The sequence below is a fragment of the Phascolarctos cinereus genome, unplaced genomic scaffold (assembly GCF_003287225.1).
Source record: "Phascolarctos cinereus isolate Bilbo 61053 unplaced genomic scaffold, phaCin_HiC Scaffold_2;HRSCAF=192, whole genome shotgun sequence".
NCBI lineage: Eukaryota > Metazoa > Chordata > Mammalia > Diprotodontia > Phascolarctidae > Phascolarctos > Phascolarctos cinereus.
Window position 1 is genome coordinate 267479250 of NW_027555625.1, and position 19760 is coordinate 267499009.

Below are 19760 nucleotides of genomic sequence, written 5' to 3' on the forward strand. Positions count from 1 at the left end.
CGACTCGTCTCGGTACCTTTGGCCCCGCCCCTCGTTGCCTCTGGCCCCACCCCTGGACGCTGGCCCGGCCTGGGGCCAGTTACTCCAGCTGCCCTTTCCACCACTGTCCCAGCGCCCCGCCCCCGCCCCCTTCCTCCCCAGACTGCTGGCGCGAGGCGGGGGGGGGGGGTGGGGAGGGACGCCTCCCCTGCCTGGCCTGGCGGGGTGGCGGAGGCAGTGGCTGCTGCAGCGGGAGTGGCTCTGCGACCTGCAGCCGTCTGCCCTTGGCCCCGTTGGCCGAAGCTAGGAGTGTGTACAGAGGGAAAAAGCAGCTGCGAAATCTATTGGAGACTCGCGTACTTTGCTCGGATCGAGGTGGGTGGAGCGGACAGTCGGCGGGTCACCAAGATGCTGGCGTTTGCGGCGAGAACCATGGTGAGTGCGTGCCTTAGTGGGCCCGGGGAGAGGGCTGGAGGAGGGGAGGACCAGAGCCAGAAAAGCCCCAGGGAGGGGGCAACCGAGGGAGGAGGCGAACCGGTGCAGGGAGATGGGACCGGGGAAAGCTCCAGCCGTGATGTCTCCGGGGGCAGCACCCCACAAGCGGCGCGCAGTTCTCGTCTGCGCTGTGGGGGCCTGCAGGAAGGCTTGGGAGGCTGGCACTAACCCTGACTCTGACCCTGACCCCCACGTCTTGAGCATGGCCAGAGGCTTTTGGGGCATAAGAGCTTATGGTCTGGATGACCCATCTGTCTGCGACGTAGCTGGTGAAATTGGAGCTGATGTGGAGGCCCCAGAGGAATGATTCAACTGGGCTCTCCCGGAAGAATATACAAGCCACCTGTGCCAAGGATGACCCTTTCCTCTCCACGAGAAAGGACCTTTGAGACCATCTAGCTCAACTCCTTATTTTACATCTGGGGAAAGTGAGGCCCAGATGGCAGAGAAGGATGGCAAATCAATTGCTCAATCAAACCTTTTATGAAATGCTTACATACTATTACTATGAAATGTGCTAGGCTGGGGGGAGGGGGGGCGGCAGGGAGGAGAACTACAAGGACAAAATAAAACAAGCCTTGTCCTCAAGGAGCTTACATCCTCGCTTTTAGAAACAAACATGTACATATATGAATAAATATACACAAGGTAGCAATGACGGTCTGGGAGTTTGGGAGAACCATACCTAAGGTCTGTGTCCATAGAAAACTTCCCTTGCCCTCTGTCCAGGGCTGAAACTTGTGATTCTGCCCTATGTCTTAACTTAAAATGAGGAAGCACAACCTAGTCTCTACAGTTTCTTCTAGCTCTAACGCTATCTTGCCTTCCACTTTTCCAGTCTTTTTACATCTTACTCACCAGTGAGTGACCTTCCATCCAGAGACACTCTGGTCAACAAGACATTTCATCTCTCAGCTCTGGACATTTTCTTTGGCTGTTTCCCATGCCTGGAACACTCTCCCTTCTTCACTCCTACTACTGACTACTGACCTCCCTGGCTTTCTTTAAGTCCCAACTAAAATCTCACCTTCCACCTTGGCCCCTTCTTAATTCCAGTGCTTTCCTTCCTTTAATTATTTCCTATTTATCCCGTATATAACATACTTTGTATATAATTGTTTGTATGTTGTCTCCTCCATTAGAGTGTAAGCTCCTTGAGGGTAGAGCCTTGTCTTTTGCCTGTTTTTGTGTCCCCAGCACTTAGCACAGTGCTTGGCACAAATTAAGCACTTAATACATGTTTATCGAATTGAAGTCCCTTCCAGCTCAAATACCCTATGATTCAGTAAAAGCAATTCCATGCCCTTAGCATAGCCCACTTTGATTTTTCTGATAATCTCCCAAAGTGTTTGCCTTTCCAGATAAAGTTAACCCCTGAAAGGCCCCAAAACTTGTTAATTAAATGAGGGAATACTCTTACCCACTCACCTTAATTGCACCATCTAACCAGAGCTGTCCTTTTGCAATTCAGAAGAAAGAGAGCCAAGCAAGGTGCCAGGTCACCAAGAGATTCAAGATGCTGCTTCCTCATCTCACTCTCACACCCACCCTCTAATCATGCCAGATTGACAGGCTCTGCCCCATTGTCCCTGGGGAATGGTCACCCTGTCTCAGATATTTCTGGAAAGATGTTTTTCTTGTATAACTCCTTTTTAATCTCTTAGACTATCTACATTTGTACCTTCTGATTCCTTCTGAGAAAGTTGGTTAAACAATGCTATCCAGCCTGGAAGGATTGGAGATGCCTGGGAGTGCCAGTGACAGCTGTACTGAAATGAAATGATGCAGTGCTTTATGGACACCCCTCTATAATTTAATTTAATTAAACAGTCACCCTATGCCAGGCCAGAAAAAACAAAGATGATAAAGCACAGTCCCCTATCTTCTATTAGCTTACAATCCAGTGGAGTATTATGACTTGTATACAAAATAGAATATAAGAGTAAAGGATGAACCCAAACAAATGGATCTGAAGGAAATTTGAAAAGAAAGAAATACTTTGAGCTGGAGGCATAGGGAAGACTTCATGAAGGATATGGCACCTGAGCTGGACTTAGGAAGAAAAAGATTTCAGTAAGTGGAGATAGAGAGGGATAGAGTTCTAGGCATGGTAAATGCACAGAGAGGAAAGAGTAAAAGGCAAGATTAGAAAAGAATTGTAGTCCAGTTCAGCTGACAGTGTAGATGAAAAGGAATAATTCTAAATAAGGCGAGGAAGGCAAATAAAGACATCCTATCTTCTGACAGCACTTTATATGCCTTCCAAACAGAGAAGTTCATATTTTATCCTAGAGGCAATAGGGAATCACAGAAGGATTTTGAGCAGGAGAGAAACTGTCTATAAGGAAGATCGTCAGCTCTTTGAAGGATGTATTGGAGAGGGAGAGGCTGGAGGCTCAATTAGGAGACTATTAAAGTAGCCAAAATAGGAGTCCCAAGCCTCATTCCCCAGAGAGCAGGAAATCCTCCTTGACTTCTCAGCAGGATGGCTGCATCCTGAGAACCAAGCTCAGGAACCTATTGGCTCCTCAAAGGCTCTCAGAGTCAGGTAAAGCCTCCACCTTCTTTACTCCTCAACATTTTGCAATCTAGCTGCTATCCTACTATTCCACAGAAATGGCTGTCTCAAAAGTCAAATGTTAATTGCCTCCTAATTTCCAGATCCAATGGTCTTATTTCTGTCTTCATCCTCTGTGGTATTTCACAGTGTTGCTCCTAAAGCCTCTTTCCCCTTTGGTTCCCATGACTGTCACTCTGCTGGCTGTCCTCCCACTTTGACCATTTCCCTCTCTCCTCTGACTCCTCTGTCTTCCTGCCACCTTTAAATGTGGGTTACCCCAAGGTCCTGTCCTTGCTCCTCTTCTAAATCTTCCTATACTTTCTCCTTTGGCAATCAGGTTCCTTCCTACAGGTTGAATTACTACCTCTGGACAAGGAACTCCTACTTCTCTATTTCCATTCTCACTGTTACCTCCCTAGTGCTGGGCCCTTATCAAATAAACAGTTGTAAAAGCCTCTTACTTAGTCATCCTGCCTCCAGTCTCCTTTTGTACCACGACCATTAATTCTCCTTAAGCATTGCTTTAATCATGTCATACGTCTACTCAAAACCATTTTGAGTAATTCCGTGTTCCATAACAAATAAAGTGTAAATTTTTTATCCTGGCATTCAAGACCCTTCCCAATCTGACTCCAATCTTCCTTTTCAGTCTTATCTCATTTTATTGCCATTTATATTATGTTCAATCAAAGTGCTCACTGCTCCTGCCCTCTCAGGTCTCCATACTTTTTTGCTGTCCCTCAGGACTGGAATGGGTTCCTTCCATATTCCCATCCCTACCTGTTGAAATTTCTTTCTTCCTTTAAAACTAAATTCAGGGGATACCTCCTCCATTAAACTCATCTCATATAACCCTATCTCACCTCCAAAAGTAATATCTCTCCTCAAATTTTTCATAGCATTTTAGGCCTCTCTCTACCACATTCTCTCTTGGCTCATGGTTGGTTATTTGTGTACATGTCTTATTGTAAGCACTTTAGGGTAAGTACTGTGTCTTATTTCATCCTTGAATTTTCAGTAATTAAACTGTGCATGGAATATAGTAAACCCCTGATAAGTGTTTGTGGTATTGAATTGAATGGAATCCTTCTCTTTTTCTCCCTTGTCCTTCCCTGCCTCGAAGCAGCATTCCCATAACACCTCAGCAGCCGTGACTGAGCCATTGCTGTCCTAGCTGAAAGAAAATTTAGAGATTATTTAATCTGCTCTACATGGTAAAATGATTTACAAAGGAGTAAAGTGAAGAGTTGCCTGAGAGGTAAAGACACTTACTCAAGGTTACCCAGGAAGTTTCTTGAATCAAGCAAAATTTCATGGCAAATGTGCCCCCTTTTTTCTGTAACAAGTTTTGTCCCACCTTCACCTACTCTCAGAGGGTAGGAGGAAGCCAGGGGTTAGCTTGGCTCCAGTGAAAGGAAGCTTAGCCAGGATCTCTGGCCACCAGAATCCTTCCCTTAACCGTTCTGGAGATGATGGACCATCCCAGGTATCCATGTCCCTTGGAATCCTGGCCTGCCTGAGCAGTGGACACTCCCTCAGCCCTAAGTGATTTCTACCCAAATGGCAATTTCCCTCTTCCAGCAGGCCCAGATAAAATCAAACAAATGAGTTTTTACTTGCTTTTCAGGTGCCTCAGGCAACCTGCAAGTGCAGAGACAGCCAAAAAAGGAAACAAGGCATTTTTCAGGCAGGTCCCCTCCCACCCATCCCTGAACTCCCTTCAACCCTCTCTCCACAAGCGCATTATGCCCCAACACCTGTTTCAGGTTCCTCCAGAGCTCCCGACAGCCAGGAGAGGTAGAACAGCATCCAGAAAACCAGCCAGCTTAACTTTCTGCCCCTCCTAAACTTGGCTCTTGCCTTCTCTTTCCAGCCCAGGAGGCTGGCGGCTTCTCACTCACTAGGTCCCACCTGTCCGTCCAGTCCATCCGTTCTTCTGTTGGCATGCTAGCACAGGTTAGGCTCAGAGCCTGAACCCGAGGCAGACAGACGAACAGGTTGAGCTCAGAGCCTCACTCCGGCCATGGTTGAGAGGCAGCAGCAGGGAGAGAAGGTATGCCATAAGGCCATCATCAGTGACATCCTTTTATTCCCCATCTCTCTCTCTCTCTCTCTCTCTCTCTCTCTCTCTCTCTCTCTCTCTCTCCTCTCTCTCTCTCTCTCTCTCTCTCTCTCTCTCTCCCTCTGAAACCTCTCTGGCCTTAATCACTTTTTTACTTCTTTGACCTTCATCTCCTGCAGGATTTCCCTTTCCTTGTGTCAGAGCACAAGAGATTTTCACTGGCAATATCCCATTTCCTCTTGCTCACTCTTCCCCAGCCCCCAACAAAGGCTTCAACCTTTGAGGAAGAGAGCATTCTGGGAAAGGGTCTAATGTCCCTAATTCTATAGGTAGCTCTCACCCTTGGGCTTTCTGATTTCTGATGCCTTCCTGTCATATTTTTCAACCTGAAGGATGGGTGGAGTAGGGGTGGGGAGGAAGAGGAGTTGTCTCAACTCTCCTATTCTAGGGGCAAGAAGGTACATAGGTGGACAGTCCCAGATTCCTTCTCTGTGCCAAGATTAATGGCACTACCTCAGCCCAACTCCTACACATGGGGCCGGCCTTTACCCCACTCCATCGCATCCTCAGCCATTACCTTCCATCACCTCACAGGTGGAAACACCTATTTGGCCTGGGGAGAGGGGTGGGGCAGTTCAGGCACTTCCCCTTGTATCCTCTGGATGAGGACATAAATACAATGGATGGTCCCTGTCCAGCACCATTGGATAGTTAGGGTATTCTTGCCCATTGTGGCTCCAGTTGTGTGATAAAAGCATCCTTCAAAACTCTGGCACCTACAAGAATGTTTTGCTGCCTACAGATCAAGCCCTTGGGCTTCCTTAAGCCAATCTCCTTGGGGAAGGTGCCAGGCAGGTTTCAGGCACACCAGAACTCCCTGCCTCGACTGCCAGTGCCTCCCCTGCAGCAGACCCTGGATCACTACCTCCAGATCCTGCAGCCCATTGTGAGCGAGGAGGAATGGAATAACACCAAGCAGCTGGTGGATGAGTTCCGGAGCTCAGGAGGCGTAGGAGAGCGACTACAGAAGAGCCTGGAACGAAGAGCCAGGAAGACAGACAACTGGGTATGTCCTCTTATCTAGTATAAGAATTACCGTTCGGATAATCTCAGGCCTTTAATCCCAGCCATCCACCCAACTAGGAGCCTCCTCACCATTCTGTCTTTTTAGTCCTGCTACTTAACCTTGACTTTCCCAAGCTCTGGGAGAAGCCATAGCCTGCACAGCCCTGTAGGCACCATGGAGTGGGTTGGGAGACTTCCACATGAAAGTCAGGAATCCCCAAGATGGGAAGACTCTCTGCTTCTAGGCACAGCTCCTGAGTCCAGGTCCCACCATTGCCTCCTGCACCTCTAATGGATGTGTGGCTCCCATAGTACTGAATCATAAACTTCTAGAGCTCATCCAGAGACCATCTCGTCCTACCCCTCATTGTGCAGATGAGGAGGCTAAGGCCTGGAGAGGGGAATAAACTTTCCCAATGTCACACAGTGGGTTCGTGAAGAGTTGGGGCTAAAATTCAGGTCTCCTGATTCCCTCTCTCATGTTCTGTTCACTGTCACATTACCTTTATGAGCAAAATTTTGAGATTCAGTGTGTTTTGTACCTTCTGTGGCAGGAGGGTTCTCTTTCCCCTAGCTCTAGCTAATTTATATTAGTTGAGTGTCCCCGAATGGTCTTTATACTGTGAGAGCCCCATGAAGCAGGTGATGGTGGGCTCACAGTGTCACAGATTTTAAAACTGAAAGAGACACAGCTAGTTGGTGAAGTGGATGGAGCACCAGCCCTGGAGTCAGGAGGACCTGTGTTTAAATCTGGCGTCAGACACTTATTAGCTGTGTGACCCTGGACAAGTCACTTAATCTCAGTTGCCTCCAAGAGAGGTAGAGACAAAGAGATAGACAGATAGAGAAAACTTATCTAATCCAACCCCTTCATTTCTGCAGATGAAGAAATTATGAGAGGAAACTAAGGCACAGAGTCAGGAAGAGACTTCATCTGGGATTCAGATGGGCCCTATGCCGTTCCTACCCTAGTGGCTGGTTCAGGCAAGACAATCTCCCCTACAGTGCCTTGCCCAAGAGATCTGCCAATCAGACTGTATTTATCAATGACCCATTATGGGCAGAGCCCTGGACTAAGTCCCATGATTGTAGAATGAAGGCCACAATAGTGATCTGGAAACCTGTGTTCGAGTCCTGCTTGGCCATCAAACAGCTGTGTGAGGTGAAAAGTCACTTCCCCTCTCTGGACCTCAGTTTCTCTATCTGTGAAATTAAGGGAAAAAATTAAATTAAGGGGCTGGACAAGTTCATCTCTGGGATCTCTTCCAGTTCAAAGACTCTGTGATTTGATGAATGAAGTAAGAGAAATACATTTGTGTTTACTTTTCTAACGTTGGCCCGAGAGATACAAAATGAGGGTGATTGATTGAGGTGAAGGGGGAAACCTGTATAAATGAGGGGAGCCATTCTGGGATTAACATCTGCCAGTACCCAATTAGATAACCCACTTGTGGATAATGTAGAGTTTACTAAACTAAGACAGGGATTTGGGCGGTGTGTCTCCATTCTGAGCGACAAAAAGTTCAGCCTCCACTGCTTCCTGTGAGAGGCTCCAGGTCCTGGCCAGCTGGTCCATGACCGGTCTCCACCTTTCTGCTACCTTCCCCAGCTATCTGAATGGTGGCTAAAGACTGCCTACCTCCAGTACCGACAACCTGTGGTGATCCACTCAAGCCCAGGCGTGTTGCTCCCCAAACAAGACTTTGTGGATTCCCAGGGTCAGCTTCGGTGAGTGCAACGGTATTTCAAGGGAGGGACAGCAGGAGGGGAGGGCTAGGGGAGCCTTCTAGGGCAGATGAGAGTGAGGTTAGCACCTGCCTGGATCTGCAGTCACCTTCATGGGAAGTCCCTTCCCAATGCAGCCAGCTACTCAAGCATATCCACCCCCACCCCCTACACACACACACACACACACACACACACACACACACACACACACACACACACACACACACACACACACACACACACACACCCCTCTCTCCCATTGGGCTTAGAGGCATTCCTCTATACTTCAGTTTGGCTTCCTTGAGTTTAGGCAAGATCTGTTCTGTCCCTCCTATCATGTCACTGGCTCCCCCCTCCTCCTCCTCCTGTTTTGAAACCCAACTCCCATGTTTCTTGCCTCTCACATGACCTTTGTATAGGGTTACCTTTCCCATATTTAGCCCTTGTCTCCTGCCCCAGCCCTCAACTCTAGTCTGGTTCTAGATAAAAATACCACTTAGTAGGGATGCCCTTCTAGTCTGACCACTCAAGCCCCACTCCTCTTTGCCCTTAAAGGCATAGGTGTCCAATTTAGAATTGGCCCTTATCCCCTCACAGTGGGTTCTGTGTGAATGCAGTAGGACAGTAGGTCAAGGAGGGCTGTAATCATAGATTCTTAATAAATAGGGGCAGAGTGAAGGAAGAAGACAGATCACATTAAACCACTAACTGGTCCCATCCCCGAGACTTTGGGGGAAGAGACACCTCCTACTCTCCTGGATTGGCCCTTTGGAACAGGCTGTGTCATTGTTACTGAATTTAACAACTTCCTTTCATTTTCCCATTTGGGGAAAAGGGATAGCCCATGGCTGCAGTTTAGAGACCCAAGTTCTTGCACCTGGTTCTTAAGGCTCTAATATGTCAGGAGAGATTCTAAGACACTCCTCCCCTGCCCAGCACCATTGGCCAGGGATAACTGAGACTCCTTATATCTATTGAATGTGAAAAAGACTCTGGTAGAAGTGAAGCAAAGGGATTTTTTCCTCTCCCCAGTAGCTGAGATTCATGGCATCATAGAAAGTCAGAGCTAAAAGAGTCTCTAGAAAGCATCTAATCCAGTCCCCTCATTTGACAGATGGGAAAACTGAGGCCCAGAGAAGAGGTAATGACTAGTCTTCAATGATGCACTTAATTTGCAGCAGAACTGAGACCAAAATCCTTGCTAGTGTGGGGCTGTTCCCTCTATGCCAAACCATCTTCTCACCTGCCAAAAGTTTTCCCACCCACCAGGTATATATCTTGTTCCTTAGCCAGATTGTGGTAAGGCAAAGGGCCAAGACTGAAATCCTCTCCTTTGATCAATTTTTTTTATGTTTTTTTTCCATATGCTTTTGAGTTGAAAATTTTTCTCCCTTTTCCTCCCCCCCCCACCCTCCCCAAGACGGCGCACAATCTGACATAGGCTTTACATTTACATACCCATTAAACATATTTTCACATTAGTGAAGTTGTAAGTAAAAATTAAAACCAATAAGAGGAACCATCAGAAAGATGAAACAAAACTCAACAGAAGGTAAAAATAAGTGATAGCGATTCAACTTCCATAGTTCTTTCTTTGGATGTGGACAGCATTTTCCATCCTGAGGCCTCTGGAGATGTCTTAGATCCTTGTAATGCTGAGAAGGGTTCAGTTTAACATTCTTAGTCATTGCATAACATGGCTGTTATTGTGTACAAAGTCCTCTTGGTTCTGCTCACTTCACTCAGCATCAGACCATATAAGTCTTTCCAGGTTTTTCTGAAGTCAGCCTGTTCATCATTTCTTATAGCACAATAGTATTCCATTACATTCATATACCACAACTTGCTCAGCCATTCCCCAATTGATGGGCATCCTCTCAATTTCCAATTCTTTGCCACCACAAAAAGAGCTGCTATGAATATTTTTGTACATGTGGGTCCTTTTCCCATTTGTTTGATCTCTTTGGGATATAGCCCTAGAAGTGCTATTGCTGGATCAAAGGGTATGCACATTTTTGTAGCCCTTTGGGCATAGTTCCAAATTGTTCTCCAAAATGGTTGGATCATTTCACAACTCCACCAACAATGTATTAGTGTTCCAATTTTCCCACATCCTCTCCAACATTTATCATTTTCCTGTTTTGTCATGTTGGCCAATCTGATAGGTGTGATGTGGTACCTCAGAGTTGTTTTGATTTGCATTTCTCTAATCAATAACAATTTAGAGCATTTTTTCATATGACTATAGATGGCTTTAATTTCTTCATCTGAGAACTGTCTGTTCATATCCTTTGACCATTTATCAATTGGGGAATGGCTTGTGTTCTTATAAATTTGTCTTAATTCTCTATATATTTTAGAAATGAGGCCTTTATCAAGAGACTGGTTGTAAAAATTCTTTCCCAATTTTCTACCTTCCTTCTAATCTTAGTTGCATTGGCTTTGTTTGTGCAAAAACTTTTCAATTTAATGTAATCAAAATTATCCATTTTGCTTTTCATAATGTTCTCTATCTCCTGTTTGGTCATGAATTCTTCTGTTCTCCATAGATCTGATAGGTAAACTATTCCTTGTTCTCCCAGTTTACTTATGGCATCAGCCTTTATATCTAAGTCCTGAACCCATTTTGACTTTATTTTGGTAGATGGTATGAGATCTGGGTCTATGCCTAGTTTCTGCCATGCTCTTTTCCAGTTTTCCCAGCAGTTTTTTTTTCAAAGAGTGGGTTCTTATCCCAGAAGCTGGGGTCTTTGGGTTTATCAAATGATAGATTACTGTAGTCATTGACTACTGTGTCTTGCGTATTTAACCTATTCCACTGATCCACCACTCTGTGTCTTAGCCAGTACCAAGCTGTTGTGATGATTGCTGCTTTCTAATACAATTTAAGATCTGGAATTGCTAGGCCACCTGCCCCTGCATTTCTTTTCATTAGTTCCTCTGATATTCTGGTCCTTTGATCTATTATTGTTATTATTGGTTGTCTGAATTTTATTTTTAATTTTCTCTCTAATTGGCCCCTGCAGGTTTGCAGCCAAACTCATAGAAGGAGCTTTGGATTTCAAGGCAATGATTGACAAGTGAGCATGCATTTTGCCATCTCTGCCCTTTGATCTCTCTCTCTTCTCCCCATCCTGAAGCCCTTGACCCCAAAGGCACTTCCTCTTGCCCTCCCACTTGTTTGGTAATAAGTTAGGGAGTAGGCAAAGGTCATTCACAGTCACAGTCATTGTCTTCTGCAAATCCAGGAACCCAGAACTGTGCCTCCTTCCCCAGGCCTGGGGTGCCCAACCTAATTACAGTTTGGGCTGTTGTTAAAGCCACTCTCTGCTTCATCCCTCTGCCACCAAGCACTCTCCTACCCCCACACTGGGCTGGAGGTGGTTGAGTTCTCTCAACCTTGGTCAATTTCACTTCCTGTTTCCCGGCCCCTCCCTGGGTTGGAAGGAGTGGGATCTAGTTAATGGGAATCAGGACAACTGAGTTTGCCATCCACAGTAAGCTGCGTTGTCTCCTACTCTGGGTTTTCCTGGGAAGGGTGAAATGATTTAATAGAATTCTAAAACATTAAAGCTTAGAGCATCATTATATAAACTCCCCACCAAGGGTTCCTTCTTGTCACACTGAGCATCCAATGAGAGGGTCCTGGGACTCAGCGGTGAAAGGAAATGTGAGGGGCACAGAGAAGAATGGCAGGAACCCATCTAGGTCCTTAGATGAGGGAACCATTGAGGAGGATGCATCAGCATGAACACTGTCTCCCTAGGGTCCCCAGTGACCCATCCCCTGGACTCCTCTCCATTCCTGCCTTCCCCTTTCCAGTGAGACTCTGCCAGTGGAATATCTTGGAGGAAAGCCACTGTGTATGAACCAGTACTACCAGATCCTCTCTTCCTGCCGAATCCCAGGCCCCAAGCAGGACTCGGTCACTAACTACAGCAGGACAACTAAGCCCCCTATACATATCATCGTTGTGCACAATTTCCAGGTTTGAGCTAGGGCAGTGGATGGGGTCATCTGGGAGGAAGGGAGGGAAGTCATTAGCACTTGCTTGTTGCTCTTTCCCAATTCATGGAGAACCCGAATCCCCCTCATATCCTCCCCAGCCCCATGAAGCTGCTTCAGGGCCTAGAATCATGAAGGATTCTCCCATCCTACTGGAGAAAGCTGTCCCATTCTTTTCTCTCAGATAGCCACTACCAGGCGGGGAGAGGGGTACAGCCTTCCCCTGCCCCTTAACTCTGGGACTGCTCCTGCTCCTTAGAGGAGGAGCCTGGCCTAGGAGTAAAACTGGCTATGACCAAGGTCATCCAGGTATAAGTGGATCCCTAGAGCATATGGCAAACTAGGTCCCCAGCAGCATCATGTGAGGAAAATTTGGTTGAAAGTTAATGTCAAGGGTAAAAATTGGCACAGAGGTACAACCCACAGTTTGAGGGAGATGAGTGTGGAAAAGTGAGAGAAAGAAGGCCCTGGTGGCCACTCCTGGGCCCTCAGCCATGCTACCTGGTCCTGTTCTCCCTCTGAGTCATTGAACAACTGTAGCTGTCTAGTTCCTAGAACAACGTGCAGGGAATCTGTCCTTTTTCTCTGTCCAGCCTCCCTCAGGAGTGGCTTTGTTTCTGATGGTTGGAACCCTTTTTCAGAAGAGGCCATCTCTACGTGCCCTCAGGAAGGTTGTCCTCTGCTGGCAGTCTCAAAAGGCCTTTTTAGTCCAACCTCGCCTTCCACTTATTCATTATGTCAGCCTTCACATTTCTCTTCCTTTCAGTTTTTTGAGTTGGACGTGTACCACAGTGATGGGACACCTTTGACTGCAGACCAGATCTTCACACAGCTGGAGAAGATCTGGAACTCATCCCTGCAGACCAACAAGGAGCCCATTGGCATTCTCACCACCAATCACCGAAACACCTGGGCCAAGGCTTACAGTAACCTCATCAAAGGTTTGAGCAGGGGAGCTACTCTCTTTCCTCATTTTCCTGAGTCCCCAGAGAAGGCCAGAAATCAGGTTGGCTAGGAGCAAGGGAGGGACAGGGGACCTGACCAGACTCGTAACCTTGGCTTCCTAATGTGCAGAAAAGTAACGGGGCTAGGTAAAGTAGGAAGGTGCTCCTTAGTCTTGGCCTACAGGAGATACAGGCTTCCTTCCCAAAGAACAGGACAGTCCAGTCACTTCTTCAAGAACTTACAGTAGTTCCCTGTTGCCATAGCTTGGTACAGTAGAAAGAGCATTGAAGACCTGGGTTTGAATCCCAGTTTTTCCAGTGTTGCTTATCATACCTTGGGCAATCTACTTAATCTTTCTGAGCTTCAGTTTCCTCATCTGTAAAGCTGGAGGTTCTAACATCCCTTCCAACTCTGGGCCTTTGCTAATATTGCCCTGCCCTCTTCTGCCTGTCCAAATCTGGCTATCTTAAGTCCTAACTCAACCACCCCCATCCACAGTGACCTCCTCTGACCTCCTCCCTAGACTCCCTATCACATTTCAGCCTTGTGGTTTCATGTATATGGTCTTCCCAACTAGACTTAAAAGTTCCTCAAAGGCAGGGATTATGTTTTGTACCTCTCTCTCCCCAGCAGACCCTGGCACAGGCCTGGGCAAATAGGTACTTAGTAAAGTCTTACTGACTGATTCATTCTCTCTTCCCCATTCTTTCTCCCTCTCTCCACTGCCCTGCCCCTCCATGCCCAATGCAGACAAAACCAACAAGGCTTCGGTACGTTCGATCCAGAAGAGCATCTTCACCGTGTGCCTAGATGCACCCATGCCACGGGTCTCCGACGACATCTACAAGAGCCGGGTGGCTGGCCAGATGCTGCACGGTGGAGGCAGCAAGCAAAACAGTGGGAACCGCTGGTTTGATAAAACCCTGCAGGTAGAGGCCCCAGGGCTCAGTCACTGACCTATCCAGCAAAACCCCCACTTTTCCTCAGGAAAAAAGAGGAAGGCTCAGTTCAACCTCAGATCTCAGAGTCCTAGCTTCAGAAAGGGGACTTAGAACAATTCAGTTCGGGGCTCAGATTCTTATCATCTAGCCATAGCTGGGATTCTTATCATCTAGTCGCGGCTTTGATTCTTATGATCTAGCCACTGCTCAGATTCCTAAAATCTAGCCAACAGCTCACTAATGTTCAGGCTCCTTAAGAGCCTGCCCAATATGGTGGGTGTTCTAATAAACCTTGTCTTTGGCTGAAAAAAAAAAAAAGAACAATTCAGTTCAGCAAACTTTTTTTTTCCCAAAGGACTTGTTTATGTCCCCAGACAAAGAACTGACCCCCAGAGAGAAGGGATTTGTCCAGAGTCACAGAGGGTTTATGGCATACCTGAGAGTGGAACCTAGATCTTTTTACTCCCATTCCAGTGTTATTTCCATTAAACTGCGTGCCCCTGGCCTGTGCTACCCATGCAGATGCTCCTGTTATGGTAGATCCTTGGTCTCTACCATGTCTCTGATGGGTTTCTCCTCTCATGCCCAGCCCCAGCCTTGGGCAATGTTAGCTCACTGTTTTCTCTCCAGACGGGGCAGCTCATAAAGTACTTTGAGCTCCAGGGATGCAGGCATTGCTGCTGTAATTATTGACCAATCAACCTGTCATTAAGGGGTACAAGGGTTTCAGGGAGCTGGAGTAAAGACTCTCCCAACAATACAGTACATTGAAGGCTCCTCATCTTCCTTCCCTTAGCCAGCCTCCTCGAAACTCCCCCACTCCCTGACCATGGCAGCTTAGCCAGGCCCTTTGTCGCATGACTAGTGAGGTTTATAAAGCACTTTTCCCAAAACAGTGTTATTTAACATATTTAATTTTTAATTTAATTTCATAGTTAATAGACAGCCTTATTTTGCAGGAAGGGGACTGGGGTTCTTTAGAAAGTTAAGCGACTTTCCCAGGGTCCCAGAGCTCATTAGCAAGTTCTGGAGCTTGGATTTGGACCCAGACCCCCTGCCTCCAGTCAAGACCAGGAAAGGATAGAGAGAAATAGAGGGATGGAGAGATAGACTTGGAACCACATGCTTCCTGAGAGGTGGGGAAGACAGGCACTCTGGGAGCCTCTGAGCTAACCGGCACCCCCATTGTGCTCTAGTTCATAGTGGCAGAAGATGGCTCCTGTGGCCTCGTGTATGAACATGCTACTGCAGAGGGGCCCCCCATCGTGGCACTCCTGGACCACATCATGGAGTTCTCGTGAGGAGCCCTTCCTTTCATTAACTTAAGAAATAGAACAGCCTTCCTTCCCAAAGTGGCACTGGCTGACGCTGAGTCATAGCTGTTCTATTCGACCAACTCCCCTTGTGACCAGTGGCACACATTTACAAGATCACTGGCTGTGTTTGGTGGGTTTGATCTAAGAAGGGGGAAGAAGAACATTTTTCTCTGAGAAAAATTTTGCCCCATCTGCTTCGTGAACATTAAAGTCATTCAGTTTTCAGCTGAAGGAGGCTTTCCTTGTTGACCGCTAGAGGGCCTTCTAGGGGTCTAGACCCCTAGATCCCTTTTCACTTTCCCCACCCTGCATAAAGTGAAAGTGATTCAGCCTATATGCCAGTGTTTTTAGCTTCGGGATAGGGTCCTTCCCCACATTCACATTCTCTCCCTGACGCTGGGGCTTAGGTTGGAGACTAAGGTCCCTTTCTCCTATACAGGAAGAAACCAGAGCTTGTGAGGTCACCTATGATTCCCCTACCCATGCCCAAGAAGCTGCGCTTCAACATCACCCCTGAGATTAAGAGTGACATTGAGAAGGCCAAGCAAAACCTCAACATGTGAGTTCCTGAAAGAAGTGGCCCCTCTCCCACCTCTCAGCTCTGGGAAGCCCTGAAGGGACAGACATCACTTAGGATCCCTCCTATCCCTACCCTAGAGGTCTTCCTGTCCCATGGAGAGAAATACCTCTCCCACCTCCCTTCCCAGGCTCTAGTCCTTCTCACTTTCCTAGGTCCCCAGCCTATCCTTCCCTCCCCCAGATCCCCTTCACCCTGCTCCTTCTGCCCTCTTTCTCCAGCATGGTACAGGACCTGGACCTTACAGTGCTAGTGTTCCATCACTTTGGGAAGAGTTTCCCCAAGGCAGAGAAGATGAGCCCAGATGGTTTCATCCAGATGGCTCTACAGCTGGCCTATTACAGGTTAGACCCACCCCCACCCAGGGAAGGAATATGGCCCAAGGGAGATGCTGAGGTTCTGTGGGGACCGAAAGTACCTCTGGGGTCTCTGAGGAGAGACCCCAAAGTGCTGTTTCAGTTGGGGAGCACATGACTAGTCCTTCCCTCCACCTTCCCCATCAGAATCTATGGTCAAACCTGCTCCACCTATGAGAGTGCCTCACTCCGAATGTTCCACTTGGGCCGCACTGACACCATCCGTTCCAACTCTGTTGATTCCCTCAATTTTGTCAAAGCCATGGACAACACTAACATGACTGTAAGTCCGGGCCAGATTGGGGTTGGAAGAGGTGGTTCACCCCTAAAATCTGGCAGCTCCTAGTTCAGAATCTACACGCTGGAACCCCATGTAATCCAGAGAGTTTGCTGAGCTCCTCTGTGCCCACTTGGAATCCCCTGGGTCCAGAGAATAGAGCCAGGGCTGTGTCCCAGAGCCACCAGCCCTCTCTGACCCACTGCTTCCTGCAGGAACAAATGAAGGTCGAGCTGCTAAGGAAGGCGGTGATGTCACACAGATCATACACTGACATGGTGAGTGGGCTTTGGGGATCACCTCCCTCCTCTAAGGCTGGTCCTTGGCGGGGGAAGGAGGGCTTTCAATTAGAAAATGCAGATTGGGCCAGAGCCTGTCTCCCTCTCAAGCCCTTGGACATCCTATGCCCTTGTTGCTAACCTTCCGTTGGCTCATTCATTAATTCCGTGGACATTGGAAGGGTGTCTGCTGTGCCCAAAGCCTTGTACTGTGATCTGAGGACAGCAGATATAGAAAACTAAGAGACAAGCCCAGATTGGGAGTCAGGAGACCTTGGACAAGTCATTGCTGAGCCTCAGTTTCCTTATCTGTAAAACAGGAAGGTTGGATTATATGACCTCTGAGGTTCCTTCCTCTGTGTGTGTTTCTATATCTTTGGGTTACTATGGTAATCAACCTCTCCCCAGGCTCCTTCCTACCTCCTTTATCACAACCCTTTTCCAGAACTAAACAAGGCCAACCGTGTATCCCACAAGAAATCAGCAAGTCATTTTCCCCCCCACACTCCCTGTTATCTCTTTTCCCTTGTCCTTTGTCTCTCCCAGGCCATCCGAGGGGAAGCTATTGACCGTCACCTATTAGGCCTAAAGCTTCAGGCCATCGAGGATCTAGTGAGCATCCCTGAGATCTTCATGGACACATCCTATGCCATTGCAATGCACTTTAACCTTTCTACCAGCCAGGTGAGGCTACTGAACTCTCCTCCCCCAAACCCCACTCCTGCCACCCCTAGCTGTACGCCCCAGCCCAGGGGCACTTGGGGAAAGAACTGGATCGGAATGGAAGATAATGGCTGGCGATTCCCACTTGGCCTGCTCCCTCTCTAGACCAGGGCTCTGTGTCTTCCTTTCCAGGTCCCCGCCAAGACTGACTGCATCATGTGCTTTGGACCGGTGGTCCCTGATGGTTATGGTGTCTGCTACAACCCCATGGCTGAGCACATCAACTTTGTGGTCTCTGCCTACAACAGCTGTGCGGAGACCAACGCTGCCCGTCTCACTCACTACCTGGAGAAGGCCCTGTTGGACATGCGTACCCTGCTGCAAGAACACCCACGAGCCAAGCTGTGAGCCACCTCCAGCTCAAGAGAAGAGACTGGGGGAAACACAGGAGTAGATGGGCAGGGTCTGTCTTGCCACAGGCCTCTGAACTGCTGGGGCCACAGGAATAAACAGACTTCCCGGCAGAGCAAATCCAGGTCTCCAGCCTGGCACTGCATATGCCATCTTCACCAGCCAATTCTGCCACTACCCAGGACACTGGACCTAATCTCTTCTACCTTTGGACTCCTCCTGAAACCTCATTTCCATTACCTTCCTGGGATACAGGCTTACTTCCCACCACACCCAACTCTTCCTCCCTTCTTGATACAATTCCATGTGGGCCCAGCACAAGAGGGATCCCTCTCCCCACAGCCCCAGCTCAGGGCCAGCACCAAATGTAGTCTGACCTTCACCATCCAGCTTCCTTAGATGCTGTGGTTGTGGAGGAAGAGGTATGAGGTATCTCAGCCACCCCACTCTCCCTAGTAAACTGGGACCAGGGCTAGGTTCGGATATCAAAAACCATGTGCCTTCAATAATATTATTTGCCCTGTCGTTCCCATCATAGGAGTTCCCCATTCTTCCTGGTCCCTAGCCCATGGTGGGAGAAACCCTTGATGCCATCTATAATAGGAATTCTTGAGCTATTAGGCTAGGTCTGGGCTGCATCTGACAGTGGCTATGAGTTTCAACTCCAAATCCTCTGTCTTGGGGAAGGACGAGCCAAGGACATCTGTGAAGGATAATACTCCTGCAGCCTAGTTTATTTGCAATGTTCACAAGGAATGCCCCTGCCCCCATAGTGGAAGAAAGAAAACAGTCTATTTATTCTCGAGCTTGGGCCCTCACCCCAATCCCTGATTTATGGAGGGCAGTCAGGGGATGATAGACTTTGTCTTGGAGAACTAGCTAGATATGAGCCTTTTTGGAGCCCCAGTGGAAAGAGGACAGAGGAGAGGGGAGGGGTCAGCAAACCTTCCTCAATCCACCCCAGGCTGCATGAATTTGATTGTTCATGTTATGCCTCAGATACTATCTTTGATGATGTTGCTAATGCCCTGGGCCCCTTGACTTTGTCATTATGATTCCTGAACCATTGTGTATGATTGTATAATAATAACATGGGAATTAATAAAGGGGAAATCTCTTGGAAAACCACATGGAGTACAAAGACCAGCTATAGGAATGGCTCCCACCCTTCCCCATCCCCATCCATGGTCCAGCATCATCTTCATAATATAGGCCATAAAGAAGCCAAGGGGAAAGAGGAAGATTCCACCTCAGTTGTATAACCTTCCTCCAAGAAGCCTGATCTGGTTGAAGGGAGCATGGAACCAAGTACTTCCACTTCATCCAATTCTCCAACAATCCCATCTGCCATGGAAGCGGTGGGGAGGCATCAGTTCAACAAATCTTATAAGTAAGGCCACTCAGATGGTCAAACTGTCTTTCAAGAGAAGTAAAGTACCTCAAAAAGTCACAACGAGGCTTCAATGAGGACCCAGATTCCCTGGATCCCCGCCTCATGTTCTTTCCAAACACAAACACAAGCATCTTCTACTGGGAAAAAATTGAAGTAGTCAATATTTTTTCCAAATCATCTTCTGAGGGGTAAGACAGTGTCAACCCTGTTGAATAAAGCACTAAGAAGCCTCTAAGCTCATGACAAACTACTCCATTCCCAAGTATTATTTTAGCCATATTCCAAAGAATACACTGGGTTTGGAGCAGCTAAGTGGCAAAGTAGATACAGCATCAGCCCTGGCGTCCAGAGTACCTGAGTTCAAATCTAGCCTCAGACACATAACACTCACTAGCTGTGTGAATCTGGGCAAGTCAGTTAAACCCAATTGCCTCACACACACACACACACACACACACACACACACACACATAAAAAAAAAACCCACTGGGTACATATCTCTCCTTTGGGCCAACCTCTGGGACTCATTCATTGAATATTAATGAGCACCTACTGTGTACCCAACCCTTTGCTTGGCACTATAGGAAAAGAGGCAGAAAAAAATATCCCTGCCCTTAAGGAAATCGATTTATGTCAATGAATCCATGATTTTGACATGGGCACTCCCTTTTTACCAGTGTGGATTGCAATCTATATATTATTCTGGTCA

At 47.6% G+C, this 19760-nt stretch overlaps 1 protein-coding gene across 4 annotated transcripts; it reads left to right on the plus strand.

The window, feature by feature from the left end:
* Nucleotides 1-167: 167 nt before the first annotated feature.
* On the plus strand, nt 168-18786 carry CRAT (carnitine O-acetyltransferase). 4 transcript variants are annotated; one of them, XM_020965738.2, is made up of 15 exons: nt 324-414; nt 4908-5087; nt 5899-6162; nt 7771-7889; nt 10916-10969; nt 11712-11877; nt 12661-12835; nt 13590-13768; nt 14977-15077; nt 15536-15655; nt 15895-16017; nt 16177-16312; nt 16522-16584; nt 17131-17268; nt 17440-18786. In XM_020965738.2, exons 2-15 carry the CDS (start codon nt 5058-5060, stop codon nt 17653-17655), a joined length of 1884 nt encoding a protein of 627 aa, XP_020821397.1. In that variant the 5' UTR covers nt 324-414; nt 4908-5057; the 3' UTR covers nt 17656-18786. The 4 variants fall into 4 exon arrangements, with proteins under 4 accessions (XP_020821395.1, XP_020821397.1, XP_078006139.1 ...); XM_020965736.2 differs by lacking the exon at nt 4908-5087 and having other exon boundaries at nt 168-414; XM_078150013.1 differs by lacking the exons at nt 324-414; nt 4908-5087 and adding an exon at nt 512-589.
* The last annotated feature ends 974 nt before the right edge of the window (nt 18787-19760 follow it).

Excerpts from the sequence above, each read along its gene's own strand:
- CRAT (XM_078150013.1), top strand. The coding sequence starts at position 527 with ATGGGACCGGGGAAAGCTCCAGCCGTGATGTCTCCGGGGGCAGCACCC. Across the intron at positions 15,656-15,894 it reads GCCAAGCAAAACCTCAACAT|CATGGTACAGGACCTGGACC; the intron begins GTGAGTTCCTGA and ends CTCTTTCTCCAG. Across the intron at positions 16,018-16,176 it reads CTACAGCTGGCCTATTACAG|AATCTATGGTCAAACCTGCT; the intron begins GTTAGACCCACC and ends CTTCCCCATCAG.